This window comes from Anolis sagrei, chromosome 2, assembly GCF_037176765.1.
Source record: "Anolis sagrei isolate rAnoSag1 chromosome 2, rAnoSag1.mat, whole genome shotgun sequence".
NCBI classification, from domain to species: Eukaryota; Metazoa; Chordata; class Lepidosauria; order Squamata; family Dactyloidae; genus Anolis; species Anolis sagrei.
In genome coordinates, this window is record NC_090022.1 from 18,659,240 (window position 1) to 18,674,747 (window position 15,508).

A 15,508-nucleotide genomic window follows, 5' to 3' on the forward strand; every position below is an offset into this window, starting at 1 on the left:
CCCCAGTCATTGCCCTCACCCCACCAAACACTACCAGTATTTTATGTTTGTTGTGATGGTTGTGTGTACCAATTTTGGTCCACTGTCTAGCTTGTCTGGCAAGATAGGCAGTGTGATTCACACAGGTCTAGGCTATTTTAAAACTAGAAATAGATCAAAAGTGGAAAATATGGTCCCCAGGTCTCCCTTAGTTGTGTATGCCTGTTTTAAAACTACTGTGTGTAGAATAGTTTTCTTTCATCTGTCCTCAGTCTCCTACTATACATTTTCAATGGGTGACCCTGCTATGCCACTTGGTTTTGGGGAACATATTTCTGCCTGCTTTCTCCACACTGTACATAGCTTTATATATCTCTGACATATCTCACTTATCTATTTTTTCTTCTTCAGTAACGCGCTCCAGGTGTTGTAACCTTTCCTCTTAAGGGTGTTGCTCCAGCAATCACAAGATAATTGGCATTGTAATAGGAAATGTAATTATCTTTCTCGTCTGGCAAGATAGACAGTGAGCATCATTCCTAAGGAGCTTTTACACAGAGGCTGGAGTCTGCTTAATGACCTGTCTTGTTATAAACAGGAGCACAGAGAGCGCTGCTTTTTTGCAGATTTGATATATGTCTCCTCTTAAGTCCCCTGGAGTGAGTCTATTTACTTTGTATGTTTACTTTGTATGTTTCAGTGATGTACTTGGAAAGTGCCCTGAGTCCACCTCGGGGAGATAGAGCGGTATATAAATAAAGTTTTTCATTATTATTATTATTATTATTATTTAGAGGTTCCTAGAGAGAGGACTTGTCTGTGAATAATAAATTGTTGCATTATTATGGAGAAAAACTAATTGATATTACAGGTTGAGTGTGTCTATGAAATACCAATGGATGTAACATTTGTACTTGGATCCCAATAATAATAATAATCATAGGTTGTTGAAGGCTTTCAAGACCAGCATCACTGAGTTTCTGTGAGTTTTCTGGGCTGTATGGCCATGTTCCAGAAGAATTCTCTCCTGACGTTTTGCTCATAAAGAATTCCCCAAGGCAGCAACCAGCCAGGCTTTGAAGCTGTAAGGCCATTAAATGCTAATCAAGGTGGCCATTGGCAACATTCACACTTGCCTCAAGCAGTCAAGAGTTCTTTCTTCCAACCTAGACATTCCACAGATATATAAACCTCTCTTTCCTAGTGTTCAACAAACCTCTCAACCTCTGAGGATGCCTGACATAGATGTGGGCAAAATGTCAGGAGAGAATGCTTCTGGAACATGGCCATACATCCTGGAAAATTCACAACACCCCATAGTAATAATTTTATTTCTTACTCGTCTCTCCCTGCGGCTCGAGGCGAGTTGCAACATCGTTAAAAAAACATGAACATTGCATAAATTCAACAAATATACATATTTCTATAAAAGATACATATTAAAACTGCATTTCTATAAAATACATATTAAAGTGCACAAAACGGAAATCAAGCAAAGGACATTAGTTTACGATATATGTGTGTGTGTGTATATATATATATATATATATATAGTGTCAGAAGTGAGTTGGGGGTACAGTTATAATGTATTTAAAAACACAAACAAAATTAAAAACTTGGCATACTAAATGTCCTTTGACCAGTGGCTACCCACTTGGAGTGCCTCTGGTGTCGCTGTAAGAAGGTCCTCCATTGTGCATGTGGCAGGGCTCAGGCTGCATTGCAGTACGTGGTGTGTGGTTTGCTCTTCTCCGCACACGCATGTTGTGCTGGATGACTTGGAGAAGTACTGTATTTCACCATATAATAGTTGCATTTCCCTTCCCTTTTCCCCCTTTCAAAAGGGGTGTGTGTGAGACTATTAAGTGGTGAAATGTATGCAAGGCCTACAGGGCCTCTTCCATATCTGGCAGCCAAAGGAAAGGAGGCCCCATAGCTCTTATCCACATGCCTGCCCCTTGGAGTCATGGGGCTTTCATCAGTTGGGAAGCTCCATAGCTCCAAGGGGTAAGTGTGTGTGTGTGTGGGGGGGCAGTGTGACTATTATGTGAGGAAATAATTAATCTCTATTTTTGCACCCCCAAAAAATGGTGGTGTGGCCTATATATAATGAAATACGGGATTCGGTTGTAAAAATTGGGTGTATGTATATATAAACAGATGTTATGTATGTATGTATATATAAGCAGATGTTTCAAAATATGAAAACAAAATCTCAAACACTTCTGGTCCAAATAATTTCAGGTCAGGTATATTCAGTTTGTCATGTTTTATCACTGTCCCACTTTGACTACTTCAGTGTCTCTTTGGTAGTAAAGATATCAGAATCATAGAATCAAAGAGTTGGAAGAGACCTCATGAGCCATCCAGTCCAACCCCCTGCCAAGAAGCAGGAATATTGCATTCAAAGCACCCCTGCCAGATGGCCATCCAGCCTCTGTTTAAAAGCTTCCAAAGAAGGAGCCTCCACCACACTCCGGGGCAGAGAGTTCCACTGCTGAACGGCTCTCGCAGTCAGGAAGTTCTTCCTCATGTTCAGATGGAATCTACTTTCTTGTAGTTTGAAGCCATTGTTCCGCGTCCTAGTCTCCAGGGAAGTAGAAAACAAGCTTGCTCCCTCCTCCCTGTGGCTTCCTCTCACATATTTATACATGGCTATCATATCTCCTCTCAGCCTTCTCTTCTTCAGGCTAAACATGCCCAGCTCCTTAAGCCGCTCCTCATAGGGCTTGTTCTCCGGACCCTTGATCATTTTAGTCGCCCTCCTCTGGACACATTCCAGCTTGTCAATATCTCTCTTGAATTGTGGTGGGAGATATTGACAAGCTGGAATGTGTCCAGAGTAGGACGTCTAAAGTGATCACCAGAATCATTGCTGTAGCATCTATTTCTAATGGATAGATGTATGCAAGGTAGCTTTTTAATAGGAGCGTTTATGTGGAAAGTATTACCTGTAGGCTGAGCAGGCATTACTCATTAAGCATACAGTAAGCAGCTATCTGGCAAAACCAGTATCTTTTCATGAGCTTCCTGGAGAAGCATGTGTACCTAACTGGGGGTATAGCTCAGCGGTAGAGCATTTGACTGCAGATCAAGAGGTCCCTGGTTCAACTCCGGGTGCCCCCTCTTTTTGGAAGAATGTTGGATATGTTGCCACACTTTTCTTGAAGGCTTATGGTGGGTCCCCTAAAGGAGGACCTCATGAGGAATGAGATCAAAATAAATCCTTTAACTCTCATTGCATGGGACAGATCAAGCATGTGATGGAAAGATTTCCCTACAGGTATAATGGTGGAAACTCATTACTCTTAAATATGTTTAAGAGAACCAAGAGGCAAAAGGTGTCTATAATTATACTTCAGATGATACTGGTGTACGTACTGGGGGTATAGCTCAGCGGTAGAGCATTTGACTGCAGATCAAGAGGTCCCTGGTTCAACTCCGGGTGCCCCCTCTTTTTTTAAAAAAAAACAAACAGTGGGTTGTCTTGCATTGATCACGGAAGGTTGAATTCAGAGAAGACTTTTAGTGGAAATGCAGTCCACATTTGCTGGCATAGAAACCCATCATAAATGAATGAACTGTGAATGAAACATCTTTTTTAAAACTAATACTGTATGTTATCATATATAGAACACACCCCCATTTTTGAGGGTGCAAAAATAGAGATTAATGATTTCCTCGCATAATAGTCGCACAGATATAGGGCTTCCCAACTGATGAAAGCCCCATAACTCTGAGGGGCAGGCATGCAGGCAAGAGCTAAGGGGTCTGTCAACTGAGGGTGGCCCCATAAATCTTGCCCATATTTCACCACTTAATAGTCGCACCTGCCCCTCTCTTTTGAAAGGGGAAAAAGAGGAGGGGAGTGCAACTACTCTATTTACTAGAGTCTAAAAGTAAAGGTAGTTTGGCAAGGTCTCGAGCCTCCTGTGCCAAAGAAGGTGGATGCCTCACCAAACTACACATCGGAGGATGGCATAGCATCCAGTCAGTGCAATTAAATTAGAGGTGAGGTCCCTCAAAGAGGAGCTCTTGAAGTAGCTTCCCTCTTTGCTTTGGGTCAGCACTGAGTTGACCGTTAATCTAATGCTCATCTTAATTTTGGCCAGGTCATTTAGCCAAAAGAGGTGAGCATTAGATTCGAGTAAATGGAGTATTATGTGGTAAAATAAAATATATCTCTAAGTTGTTCAGCAGGCCCCCCAGTAGCGCAGCGGATCAAACCATTGAGCTGCTGAACTTGCTGACCGAAAAGTCGGCAGTTCGAATCCAGGGAGCGAGGTGAGCTCCCGCTGTTAGGCCCAGCTTCTGCCAGCCTAGCAGTTCGAAAGCATGCAAATGTGAGTAGATCAATAGGTACCACCTTGGTGGGAAGATAATGGCGCTCCGTGCAGTCATGCTGGCCACGTGACCTTGGAGGTGTCCATGAACAACGCTGGCTCTTCGGCTTAGAAATGGAGATAGGCACCCCCCACCCCTGAGTTGGACATGACTAGACTTAATGTCAGGGGAAACCTTTACCTGTACTTTAGTCGTTCAGCACAACTTTCTGGTCAACTTCTGTCAGAAGTTTTTGCAGATCAAGACACCTCTGGTTCAAGTCTGGGTGCCCCCAGTTGACCATAGAATAGCACTGGAGAATTCAGAGGCATCTTGATCAACATCTGCAAAAGTCAAACTCACAACATATGGGAAGGTAAACTGTCATTATAAGTGGCCAATTGATTTTTCTGAAGTGTGTTGAAGAAATAGATTGGGAGGTCCATTGTTCTTGGATTCTACAAAAAAGGGGACTTGTGAGTTAGATGTAATCTCAAAGCAACACTTTCCTCACTTCTGCTCTAAGGGCGGTTTTGGATTGAAAGGGGAAGCAAGTGGTTGCGCTCCATCCTGGGTGCAAAATATACTGGGGTGCAATGTTGTCTCCTCTCTCCTCCCTTAGTGAGATGGTGAAGCCACTGGCTAAGGCATTCTGGGAGCTGTGTTACAGGAAAGTAAATATTTGGATTGGATATTTGCCTTAGAAAGACACTTCCTTAAGCAAAAGGATTCCTCTGTGCATCACGTTACCTTATTTCCATATACAGCAATGAAGCATTTGATCTAAGACAAATTTCCCCAATTCAGGAAACATACTCAGGGCTTGGTCTTGCAGCAAAATCCAAAATCCACAAAAGAGTGATATTGGTGACTTTTAAGTCTAGAGGGATATCAATGCAGGTAGAGAGTAATCCACTCCCTGGCTATGTGGGAACCATGGACAAAGGGAAATAGAAGACAAGATATACAATTTGAGCACCATTAGCAATAGAAACGTAACTTCCCTTGGGATCCAGGTTGTATCTGATATTTGTGAAACTAATAATCCCTTTCTGAGACAGAGAGCATTGAGCTCAATGCTCAGCATGAGCTTCCCTCTGCTCCTCTGGGGTTCAGGTTTACAAGGACCTGTAAGTTGTTCAAACCCAACATAGGCACATGGGATACACTAATCTGGGTTTCATACAGTTTGTTGCTATCTTAACTGCTATGACTCATTGCTATGGGGTTCTGGGATTTGTAGTTTGGTGAGGCACCATCACTCTGGCAGAGAAGGCTATTGAACTTGTGAAGTTACAACTGCTAGGATTCTATAGCATTGAGCAATGGCAGATAAAGTGATGTTAAACTGTATTAATTCTACAGGCACCCTTCAGTGTTTGTCCCAGGTGTATCCCCATCTATCACAGACTATGCAAATCTCAAATTACAAGTGAAGTACTCAAGTGTCACATCTCCAGGCAGGAATCCCGAGGCTTATCCAGGTTCTCATTAAGAGAAATGCAAATAAAAAAAGATTCTGTTAATTACATATTTGCTTACTACTACTACTTCTACTGGCAAAACCAGTATCCATAAATATGCTTCCTGGTTAAATAAGTCTGTGACGTGGGGGTATAGCTCAGCGGTAGAGCATTTGACTGCAGATCAAGAGGTCCCTGGTTCAACTCCGGGTGCCCCCTCTTTTTTGGAGGGATTTGCTTGAGTCCCTTTTTGCTGTACATCATTTATAACAGCAGTTAACATAAAATAAATAATAATGATATAATAATATACTAAAACTTTATTTATATTCTGCTCTATCTTCCCAGAGGGATATTAGGACAGATTCCAAACATAAAAGGCAAACATTCAATGCCCGAATACAGCAATAATACATCCATACTAACAAAATTTAACAACCCAACATATAAACACAAATTATGACTTTACTAAAATTAAATAAAAATGCAGCCTGATATAGCATACATAAGACAAAACATCAAACATTGAACAGAAGCAACAATTTCCCAGTTCCTTGGGCAAATAGATTGATCATTGCTCAAGATATCGGTTGAGTTGGTGGGGCGAGCAGGGAACGGATACGGATAGTAGATATTAATTAGAGGTATAATGGTAATATTACTGACTCCGACTCCTCCTCATAAGCCAATGAGCAAAGGTACACCTTCAGCTGTTCCTTGAAAGTGGGGAGGGAGGGGCCATCTTTAACATCTTAGAAAGGGAGTTCCAGAGGTGGGGGGCAGCCATGGAGAAGGCCCTTTCTCTCGTTCCCACCAGCCATGCTTGGGATGGGAGTGGGACCAAGAGGAGGGCTTCCTCCGATGACCGCAGTGTCCAACTTGGTCTATAGAGGGAGATGCAGTTTGTCAAATAGTCTGGTCCCGAGCCATTTTGGGCTTCAAAAGTAAGAACCAGCATTTTGTATTTAGCTTGGAAGCAGACCGGCAACCAGTGGAGGAACCTGGCTGCTAATCTCTGGACCATTTGAAGCTTCCAAACTATCCGAAGATAGTTTGGAAGCTTCAAATGGTCCAAAGAAATATGTAAAATAATTGAAGACATATATGGACTGCATCTCCCTTACTTGAAATGCTTGGAATGAAAGTGTCTTGGATTTTGGATATTTTTGAGATTCTATTTGTATATAATGCGATATCTTGGAGATGGAGTGCTCCGGTGGGATTCCTTCCTAGATAATCCTCAGAACTCGAGATGCTTGTCTGTTCCTAAGGTGCAAACTTCTGCAAAGTTCCTTGATTTTGTTCCAGTTTTCAAAAATATTGAGAGTTATGAACAAAACAGCTACAAGGACAGTCAATCAGATTTCACACAACAATACCCAGCTTGTGTCTGCTGGTCAATGGTCCTCTGTTTTGCTCTAATAGGCCTTTTAAAGGTCTTGGTGTTTGACGTCACAAAAATTGAATTGAACTTGGTAGGAATTATTGCCGTGCAAATATAAAGAGCATGATGTAGATTAAAATATTTGAAAACAAACATGTGACCCTTAGTAGATCATAACCACTTAGGAATAAATCTGGCAAAACGCCAGTGAGGCAAAAAAATAAAAATAAAAGAGTCAAGAAAAGGTTTTTAAAATATCAATTAATATTATTGATTAATGATGGTGCTGGAGTTATTATTTATTTACCATATTTATATACCATCCCTCTCAGCCCAAAGGCGACTTCAGGCGGTTTACAGTAGGCAGTCAATGCTCCCAAACAACATAAAATACAGTTTAAAAATTAGATATAATATAAACCATATAAAAGCAATAAAACAATAAAAACCATAAAATACTAGTCCTCAATGTCTCATCACTAAAATCATTTTTCCGTCGCATCGTCCAATCATTCTGTGGATCTCAATTAGTCTGTTACACTGCGTCTGCAAATGTCTGCTCAAACAACCAGGTTTTGACTCTCTTTTGAAATGTTAGGAGGGAGGGGGCCATTCTAATATCCCTAGGGAGGGTGTTCCATAGCTGAGGGGCCCCCACTGAGAAGGCCCTGTCTCTAGTTCCCACCAATCGCATCTGTGAAGGGGGCGGGACCAAGAGCAGGGCCTCTCCAGACAATCTTAAGCGCTTACTAGATGGTTCATAGGGAGATATGCGTTTGGACAGATAAACTGGGCTGGAACCGTTTAGGGCTTTAAAGGCTAAAGCCAGCACTTTGAATTGTGCCCGGTAGCAAAATGGCAGCCAGTGGAGCTCGCGCAACAGAGGAGTTGCATGCTCTCTGAGCACTGCTCCTGTTAACAACCTGGCTGGGGCAAAATATTATTATTATTATTAATAATAATAATAATCATAGAAACTTATATCTAAATTTGGCTAAGTCACACTTTCCCAACCAACTATTTTCTATATGTCTTAGTTTCTAGCTTTTGTGACCAGTGTTAAAGAAGACTGGAAAATAGATTTTGAACATGCACATATTGCTTCCTCTCCTGCTGATAGGCAGGTTGGGTTTCTGAAGAAGAAGTGTTGATTTACTGTGAAATTGTTGGTTTATGGGATGTCATCAAGTAGTGGGTACTATAGAGTGTGCACTCAGGGTAGCAGAATGGAGTGAATCCTGAAGCTGAGGCGTTCTGTGTAAAACTTATAATCTGAAATGTCTTCTCCTCCTGTAGGTTTGCAGCAAAACTCATTGCAGGCATGTTGGATTTCAAGGCAAAGATTGACCAGTAAGTATTGTGACCTGGGGAGGTTGGATGACACAGTAGTGCTGCACAAGATACACATCTGGTCAAAATAGGGTGCTGTAAGCAAAGCCTTGTATCCCAAAGGGAATTTGGGCAGTGATACACCTGATACAAATACACATATAATACCTTTTTTTCTCCTCATGCTAGCCAAACTCTGCTGGTTGAATATTCCCGCGGCTACCCTCTCTGCATGGACCAGTATTCTCGGCTCTTTGCCTCGTGCCGACTTCCAGGGCCAAAACATGATTCAGTTTTGCTGCCTCCCCCGGGACGGAGACCACCAACATACATCACTGTAGTCCGCAACTTCCAGGTAATCATCATAGGTGATCCCTCATGGCCAAGTATGATTGTCTTCCAAGGGTAGGGTCTTGGCAGTGGGTCCATAAGTGACTGTAGAGACCTATTCTGGATCTGCAGGGTCTTCCACAGTGAGGATACTGGTTTCCAGTTGGAAGGTAGTCCCAACAAGGGTTTGCTTCCTCTCAGCATGCTTCTCTCTTTCACCTATTCTTGCCTCTTCAAAATCCATAGAACTGTTGGTAACAGCTAACCTCCAGTTCCAGCACCCAAGGGCCAGGGCTTCTCAGTTCTCTGATTATTTTACATTTTTCATGTTAAATGTATTGTCGAAGGCTTTCATGGCCGGAATCACTGGGTTGTTGTAGGTTTTTTCGGGCTGTATGGCCATGGTCTAGAGGCATTCTCTCCTGACGTTTCGCCTGCATCTATGGCAAGCATCCTCAGAGGTAGTGAGGTGAGGATGCTTGCCATAGATGCAGGCGAAACGTCAGGAGAGAATGCCTCTAGACCATGGCCATACAGCCCGAAAAAACCTACAACAACCCAGTTTTTCATGTTAGTTCTGCATTTCTTTTGCTGTCCCCCAACATTCCATATTCTGTACTTTTATAATAAATAATTTTATTTTGATATTATGATACACCTACAATACACATATACAAACATCATCATCATCATCATCATCATCATTATTAAACTTTATTTATTCTCCACCACCATCTCCACTCAGGGACTTGGGGTGGCTAACATGAGACCAAGTCCGACGAATACAAAAAACAAATGAAATGCATACAGCAAAATAATAGTTAGAATTAAAATAAAATAAAATATACCACAAGAAAAACAATAAAATACAAACAGTAAAGGAAAATTAACACAGTGAGATGTAACACCAGGTATGAAGTGAAATAACAATTACGGACAAGGAATAAATCAGGATGGGCTAGGCCAGATGCACAAATAAAAATAAGGGAAATAGAGTGGGATAGGAAACTGGAACGATTTATCTGTTGGGAGGTACAGGATGGACAAGCTATGGGGCTTAATTACCCGCTAAGAATAAGGAGAAGTGCATTAAGAGGACGAGTATATGCTGGGATGGACATGGTATGGTACACATACATAGACAACTCACCACCTATGTTGCAGGTATCCCTTGTCCTACCCCCAGTGCACCCACCACCTTGGCTTCCATCACTAATCCTCGTAGAACTTAGATCTGACTAGCTGTACCCACCATGTGTTGCTGTAGTCAACCTTCCCTCCCTTCTTCCTGTCCTTCCCTCCCTCTTTCTTTCCTTCCCTCCTTTCCTTTTTTCTTTCATTCTCTCCTTCCTTCCTTCCTTCCTTCCTTCCTTCTCTACCTCTTTCCTTCCTTTCCTTTTTCTTTCTCTCCTTTCTTCCTTCTCTACTTTTTCTTGGACTGTTACTCCCAGCAGTCCTCCCGATTGATCTACCTACCTACTACCTATCTCTATCTAATCTATGTATCTTATCTACCTGGAGGATTGTTGTGAGTTGCAGTCCAGGAATAGTAAATTGGAAATATACAGGGATTGGGATGCTCTCAAAGAAATCCAAGGAGAAGCAACCTTGCACCTTGGAAGCACAGTAGAGTCTCTCTTATCCGACATAAGCACAGTAGAGTCTCTCTTATCCGACAGCTGGGCTTTCCACAGAAGTTGAGGAAGCAGGAACCCATTTTGTTTCCTTCTGCTTCAGGGTAAGCTTTGTTTAAATTTAACAGCTTTCAGCACTGCTTTCTTTGAGAGGCGGGGCTTCCTGAGTTTAAAAATTAACTGCTCTGTTTGAGGGGAGGGGCTTCCTGAGTTTAAAAATTAACTGCTTGGTTTGAGAGGCGGGGCTTCCTGGTTATCCTATATAAACTCGTACACTCAGTAACCTATACTTTCACCCCTGCATACAGACAGCATCAAACACACACCAAGAGGAGGTCATTAGCAACCTCCAGATGGAACAAACACGAAAACTTCCCGTCTCATGCACAAGCTGTGGCATGTTCAGCTTTTTCACACTACAATTACTCAATTACATCTGCCCCAAGTGTACACAGATCACTCGCATGGAACACAGGATACGACAACTCGAGGACCGTATTAAGACCCTTAAGGACATTCAGGAACTTGAGCTGTTCTTAGACACCACACACCACACTGGCCTAGACACGCAGCCCATATCACACCAACATTACGGGGAGGCTCAACAGAACAGCACCTCAGATGTCGACAACCCTCAGGCTTGGAGAAATGTCACCCTTAGAAGGACACATAGGACCCGGAAGCCTCCTCAGAATACTTCCGCTCAGCTGCAGTTACACAATAGATTCCAAATTCTCACACAACTAGCACCTGACCAAGAAACACAACATATTGGGGAAGACCAGAATGGCTTAGATACTGATCAGTGGCTCATCCTTGATCAGTGTGCAGGGGATAGCCCTGACTGGGACAACACTTCACAACATTCACACTTGCACAATCGTGCAGGTGTACCATCCCCAACCATAGACCAGGAGCAACAGGAACACATACAGGAGAACCATAGGCTCTTGGACGAATCTCAATGGATTGTCCTTGACGAATGCACCGGGGATGTCGAGGAGGAGGACAACACTTTTCACCTACACAATTCACACCAACAGGATCACTTTTCTGGAGACCTACACACTACATTGCACAAAAGGGGCCCTGTCATTCCTGAAAGTAAACAGGTCTTGGTAGTAGGCGACTCCCTCCTTAGGGGAACGGAAGCTGTCATTTCCAGACCAGATGGGATGGCTCTAGAAATATGCTGCCTACCGGGGGCAAAAATACACCATATCACTCAGAGGCTCACCAGGCTCCTCAAGCCCTATCACCGTCCACCCCTCATGTTGATTCATGTAGGAACCAATGATACTGCAAGGCATACGTTTCAAAAGATCACAAATGATTTTCGAGCTCTAGGAGCAATGCTAAAAGAATGTAATGTACAGGTGGTCTTTTCATCCCTCCTCCCTGTTGTAAGACACGGACCCACAAGAGCCAGAAAAATAGTACAGGTCAATGACTGGCTTAGAAAATGGTGTCAGGAGGAACGCTTTGGCTTCCTCGACCATGGCCTGCTATTCCAGGAGGATGGCCTACTGGCAAGGGATGGGGTGCATCTCACACAAGTAGGAAAACACCTTTTTGCTCACAGACTCGCAAACCTCATTAGACGCACTTTAAACTAGGTCCACCGGGGGAGGGGGACAACAGCCTTGCGAACACTACTTTACCCATAATGTCTGGGAATCGCCAGAAGGCTAAACGGAGGGCTGCACAAACACAACAAGGACCAAGTACCAAAAGCACAATAATCCCAATCAAACAGCTCAAGGGAAGATCCCAGGGGCTCACATGTCTTTACACTAATGCACAGAGCATGGGAAATAAACAAGACGAACTCCAACTTCTAGCACAACACCACAAATATGATATCATAGCCATCACTGAAACCTGGTGGGATGACTCCTATCGCTGGAATGTAGATATCGAGGGGTATAACCTCTTTCACAGAAACCGAACAAAGGGGAGAGGAGGCGGAGTAGCCTTATATGTCAAAAACTCTTATGCTGCAGAAGAAATTCAAGACAGCAGTCTGGGAAACCAGCTTGAAATCATCTGGATAAGAATCAAGGGAACTGGGACTCAAAAAGATGTCGTTGTAGGCGTCTACTACAGACCCCCAAGCCAGGAAGAAGATCTTGATGAAGTCTTCTGCCAACAGTTGACCAAACAGGCACAGAGAAGAGATGTAGTAGTCATGGGCGATTTCAACTATCCCGATATTTGCTGGAAAACAAACTCGGCCAAGAGTACAAGGTCCAACAAATTCCTCGCTTGCCTTGCAGACAATTTCATGGTCCAGAAGGTAGAAGAGGCAACAATGGGATTGGCTACTCTTGATCTCATCCTAACAAATGCGGAGGACCTGATCGATGCGGTCGAAGTGGTAGGATCCTTAGGGGCAAGTGACCATGTGCTCCTGCAATTTGAGGTACAAAGGAAGGCCGAAACTAAGACAAGTCAAACCCGCATTTTGGACTTTAGGAGAGCTGATTTCCAAAAAATGAAGGAAACGCTGAGCAGCATTCCGTGGACACAGAAACTAAAAGACAAGGGAGCTACAGATGGATGGGAATTTCTCAAGAGTGAAATACTCAAGGCGCAATTGCAAACCGTGCCAACAAAGAGAAAAAATAGGACAAGTGCAAAGAAGCCAGAATGGATGTCCAAAGAACTTCTCACTGTGCTAAGACACAAAAGAGACATGCACAAGAAGTGGAAAAAGGGAGAAATCACCAAAGAAGAATTCAAACAAATAGCCAACACCTGTAGGGAAAAGGTCCGCAAAGCTAAAGCAAAAAACGAGCTCAGACTTGCCAGGGACATTAAAAACAATAAAAAGGGCTTCTATTCTTATGTCAGTAGAAAAAGGAAAAACAAGGAGGCGATAGGACCTCTTCGCGGAGAAGATGGGGCAATGCTGACAGGGGATAGGGAAAAGGCAGAACTACTTAATGCCTTCTTTGCCTCGGTCTTCTCACAAAAAGAGAGTCTTCAACCTCAGCAAGATGGAGTGGATGAGGGATTGGAGGACATCCAACCCCAAATTGGGAAAGAAGTCGTCCAGGAATACCTGGCCGCTCTTAATGAGTTCAAGTCCCCAGGGCCAGATCAACTACACCCCAGAGTATTGAAGGAACTAGCGGAAGTCATTTCAGAACCATTGGCAACCATCTTTGAGAGTTCTTGGAGAACGGGAGAAGTTCCAGCAGATTGGAGGAGGGCCAATGTGGTCCCAATCTTCAAGAAGGGAAAAAAGGATGACCCAAACAACTACCGTCCGGTCAGCCTCACGTCGATACCGGGCAAGATTCTGGAAAAGATTGTTAAGGAAGCGGTCTGCAAACACTTAGAAACAAATGCAGTCATCGCTAATAGTCAACATGGATTTATCAAAAACAAGTCATGCCAGACTAATCTGATCTCTTTCTTCGATAGAGCTACAAGCTGGGTAGATGCGGGGAATGCCGTGGATGTAGCGTACCTGGATTTCAGTAAGGCCTTCGACAAGGTCCCCCATGACCTTCTGGCAAGGAAACTAGTCCAATGTGGGCTAGGCAAAACTACGGTGAGGTGGATCTGTAATTGGTTAAGTGGACGAACACAGAGAGTGCTCACTAATGCTTCCTCTTCATCTTGGAAAGAAGTGACGAGCGGAGTGCCGCAGGGTTCCGTCCTGGGCCCGGTCCTGTTCAACATCTTTATTAATGACTTAGATGAAGGGCTAGAAGGCATGATCATCAAGTTTGCAGACGACACCAAATTGGGAGGGATAGCCAATAGTCCAGAAGACAGGAGCAGAATTCAAAACGATCTTGACAGATTAGAGAGATGGGCCAAAACTAACAAAATGAAGTTCAACAGTGACAAATGCAAGATACTCCACTTTGGCAGAAAAAATGAAATGCAAAGATACAGAATGGGGGACGCCTGGCTCGAGAGCAGTACGTGTGAAAAAGATCTTGGAGTCCTCGTGGACAACAAGTTAAACATGAGCCAACAATGTGATGTGGCGGCAAAAAAAGCCAATGGGATTTTGGCCTGCATCAATAGGAGCATAGTGTCTAGATCTAAGGAAGTAATGCTACCCCTCTGTTCTGCTTTGGTTAGACCACATCTGGAATATTGTGTCCAATTCTGGGCACCACAATTCAAGAGAGATATTGACAAGCTGGAATGTGTCCAGAGGAGGGCGACTAAAATGATCAAGGGTCTGGAGAACAAGCCCTATGAGGAGCGGCTTAGGGAACTGGGCATGTTTAGCCTGAAGAAGAGAAGGCTGAGAGGAGATATGATAGACATGTATAAATATGTGAGAGGAAGCCACAGGGAGGAGGGAGCAAGCTTGTTTTCTGCTTCCTTGGAGACTAGGACGCGGAACAATGGCTTCAAACTACAAGAGAGGAGATTCCATCTGAACATTAGGAAGAACTTCCTGACTGTGAGAGCCATTCAGCAGTGGAACTCTCTGCCCCGGAGTGTGGTGGAGGCTCCTTCTTTGGAAGCTTTTAAGCAGAGGCTGGATGGCCATTTGTCAGGGGTGATTTGAATGCAATATTCCTGCTTCTTGGCAGGGGGTTGGACTGGATGGCCCATGAGGTCTCTTCCAACTCTTTGATTCTATGATTCTATGATAAATGGGCTAGCAGAATGTTGGATAATACGGAGTCTACTGTTTCCCATCCAACTTTGTACTAGACACATAGAATGCTAACAACAGGGACTCAAAGGGTTAAGGCAAGGCAGTGCTTTGGGGCTAGAGTGGCCCAGCAGGAAGAGCCCGGATACAGAAGAGTAGCATGGAAATCACAGGGAAGGAGGGAGGACACTTCCAGTTCCAGTCCTGCTTCTTTTCCTCCTTTCCTTCCTTCCTTCCTCCTCCTCCTCCTCCTCTCCTCCTTGTCTTGCCTTTTTCACTTATTGGGAATGGAGAGAGAATTGGGGAAATGCTGGAGGAAAACGGGGGTATCGGATGAGAGCGTTGGATAAGACAGAATGTTGGATAAGCGAAGGTCGGATAAGCGAGACTCTATTGTAGAAGGATGGGTTCCATAGCTGTAGTTAACGTTCTGTGT

The 15,508-nt window shown here is 43.5% G+C and overlaps 1 protein-coding gene and 3 non-coding genes across 4 annotated transcripts in view; all 4 read left to right on the plus strand.

Annotated features, from left to right (window-relative positions):
- Positions 1 to 15,508, plus strand: part of LOC132765249 (carnitine O-acetyltransferase-like) — a 57,074-nt gene that overhangs the window by 18,492 nt on the left and 23,074 nt on the right. Inside the window, exons 4-5 of the mRNA XM_067465290.1 lie at positions 8,446 to 8,499; positions 8,668 to 8,833. Coding sequence (XP_067321391.1) covers positions 8,446 to 8,499; positions 8,668 to 8,833 — 220 coding nt within the window. The remainder of the gene's footprint in view (positions 1 to 8,445; positions 8,500 to 8,667; positions 8,834 to 15,508) is intronic.
- TRNAC-GCA (transfer RNA cysteine (anticodon GCA)) lies at positions 3,034 to 3,105 on the plus strand. The gene has a single exon. It is a non-coding gene; the product is annotated as a tRNA-Cys (tRNA).
- Positions 3,362 to 3,433, plus strand: TRNAC-GCA (transfer RNA cysteine (anticodon GCA)). Its single transcript has one exon. It is a non-coding gene; the product is annotated as a tRNA-Cys (tRNA).
- TRNAC-GCA (transfer RNA cysteine (anticodon GCA)) lies at positions 5,913 to 5,984 on the plus strand. The gene has a single exon. It is a non-coding gene; the product is annotated as a tRNA-Cys (tRNA).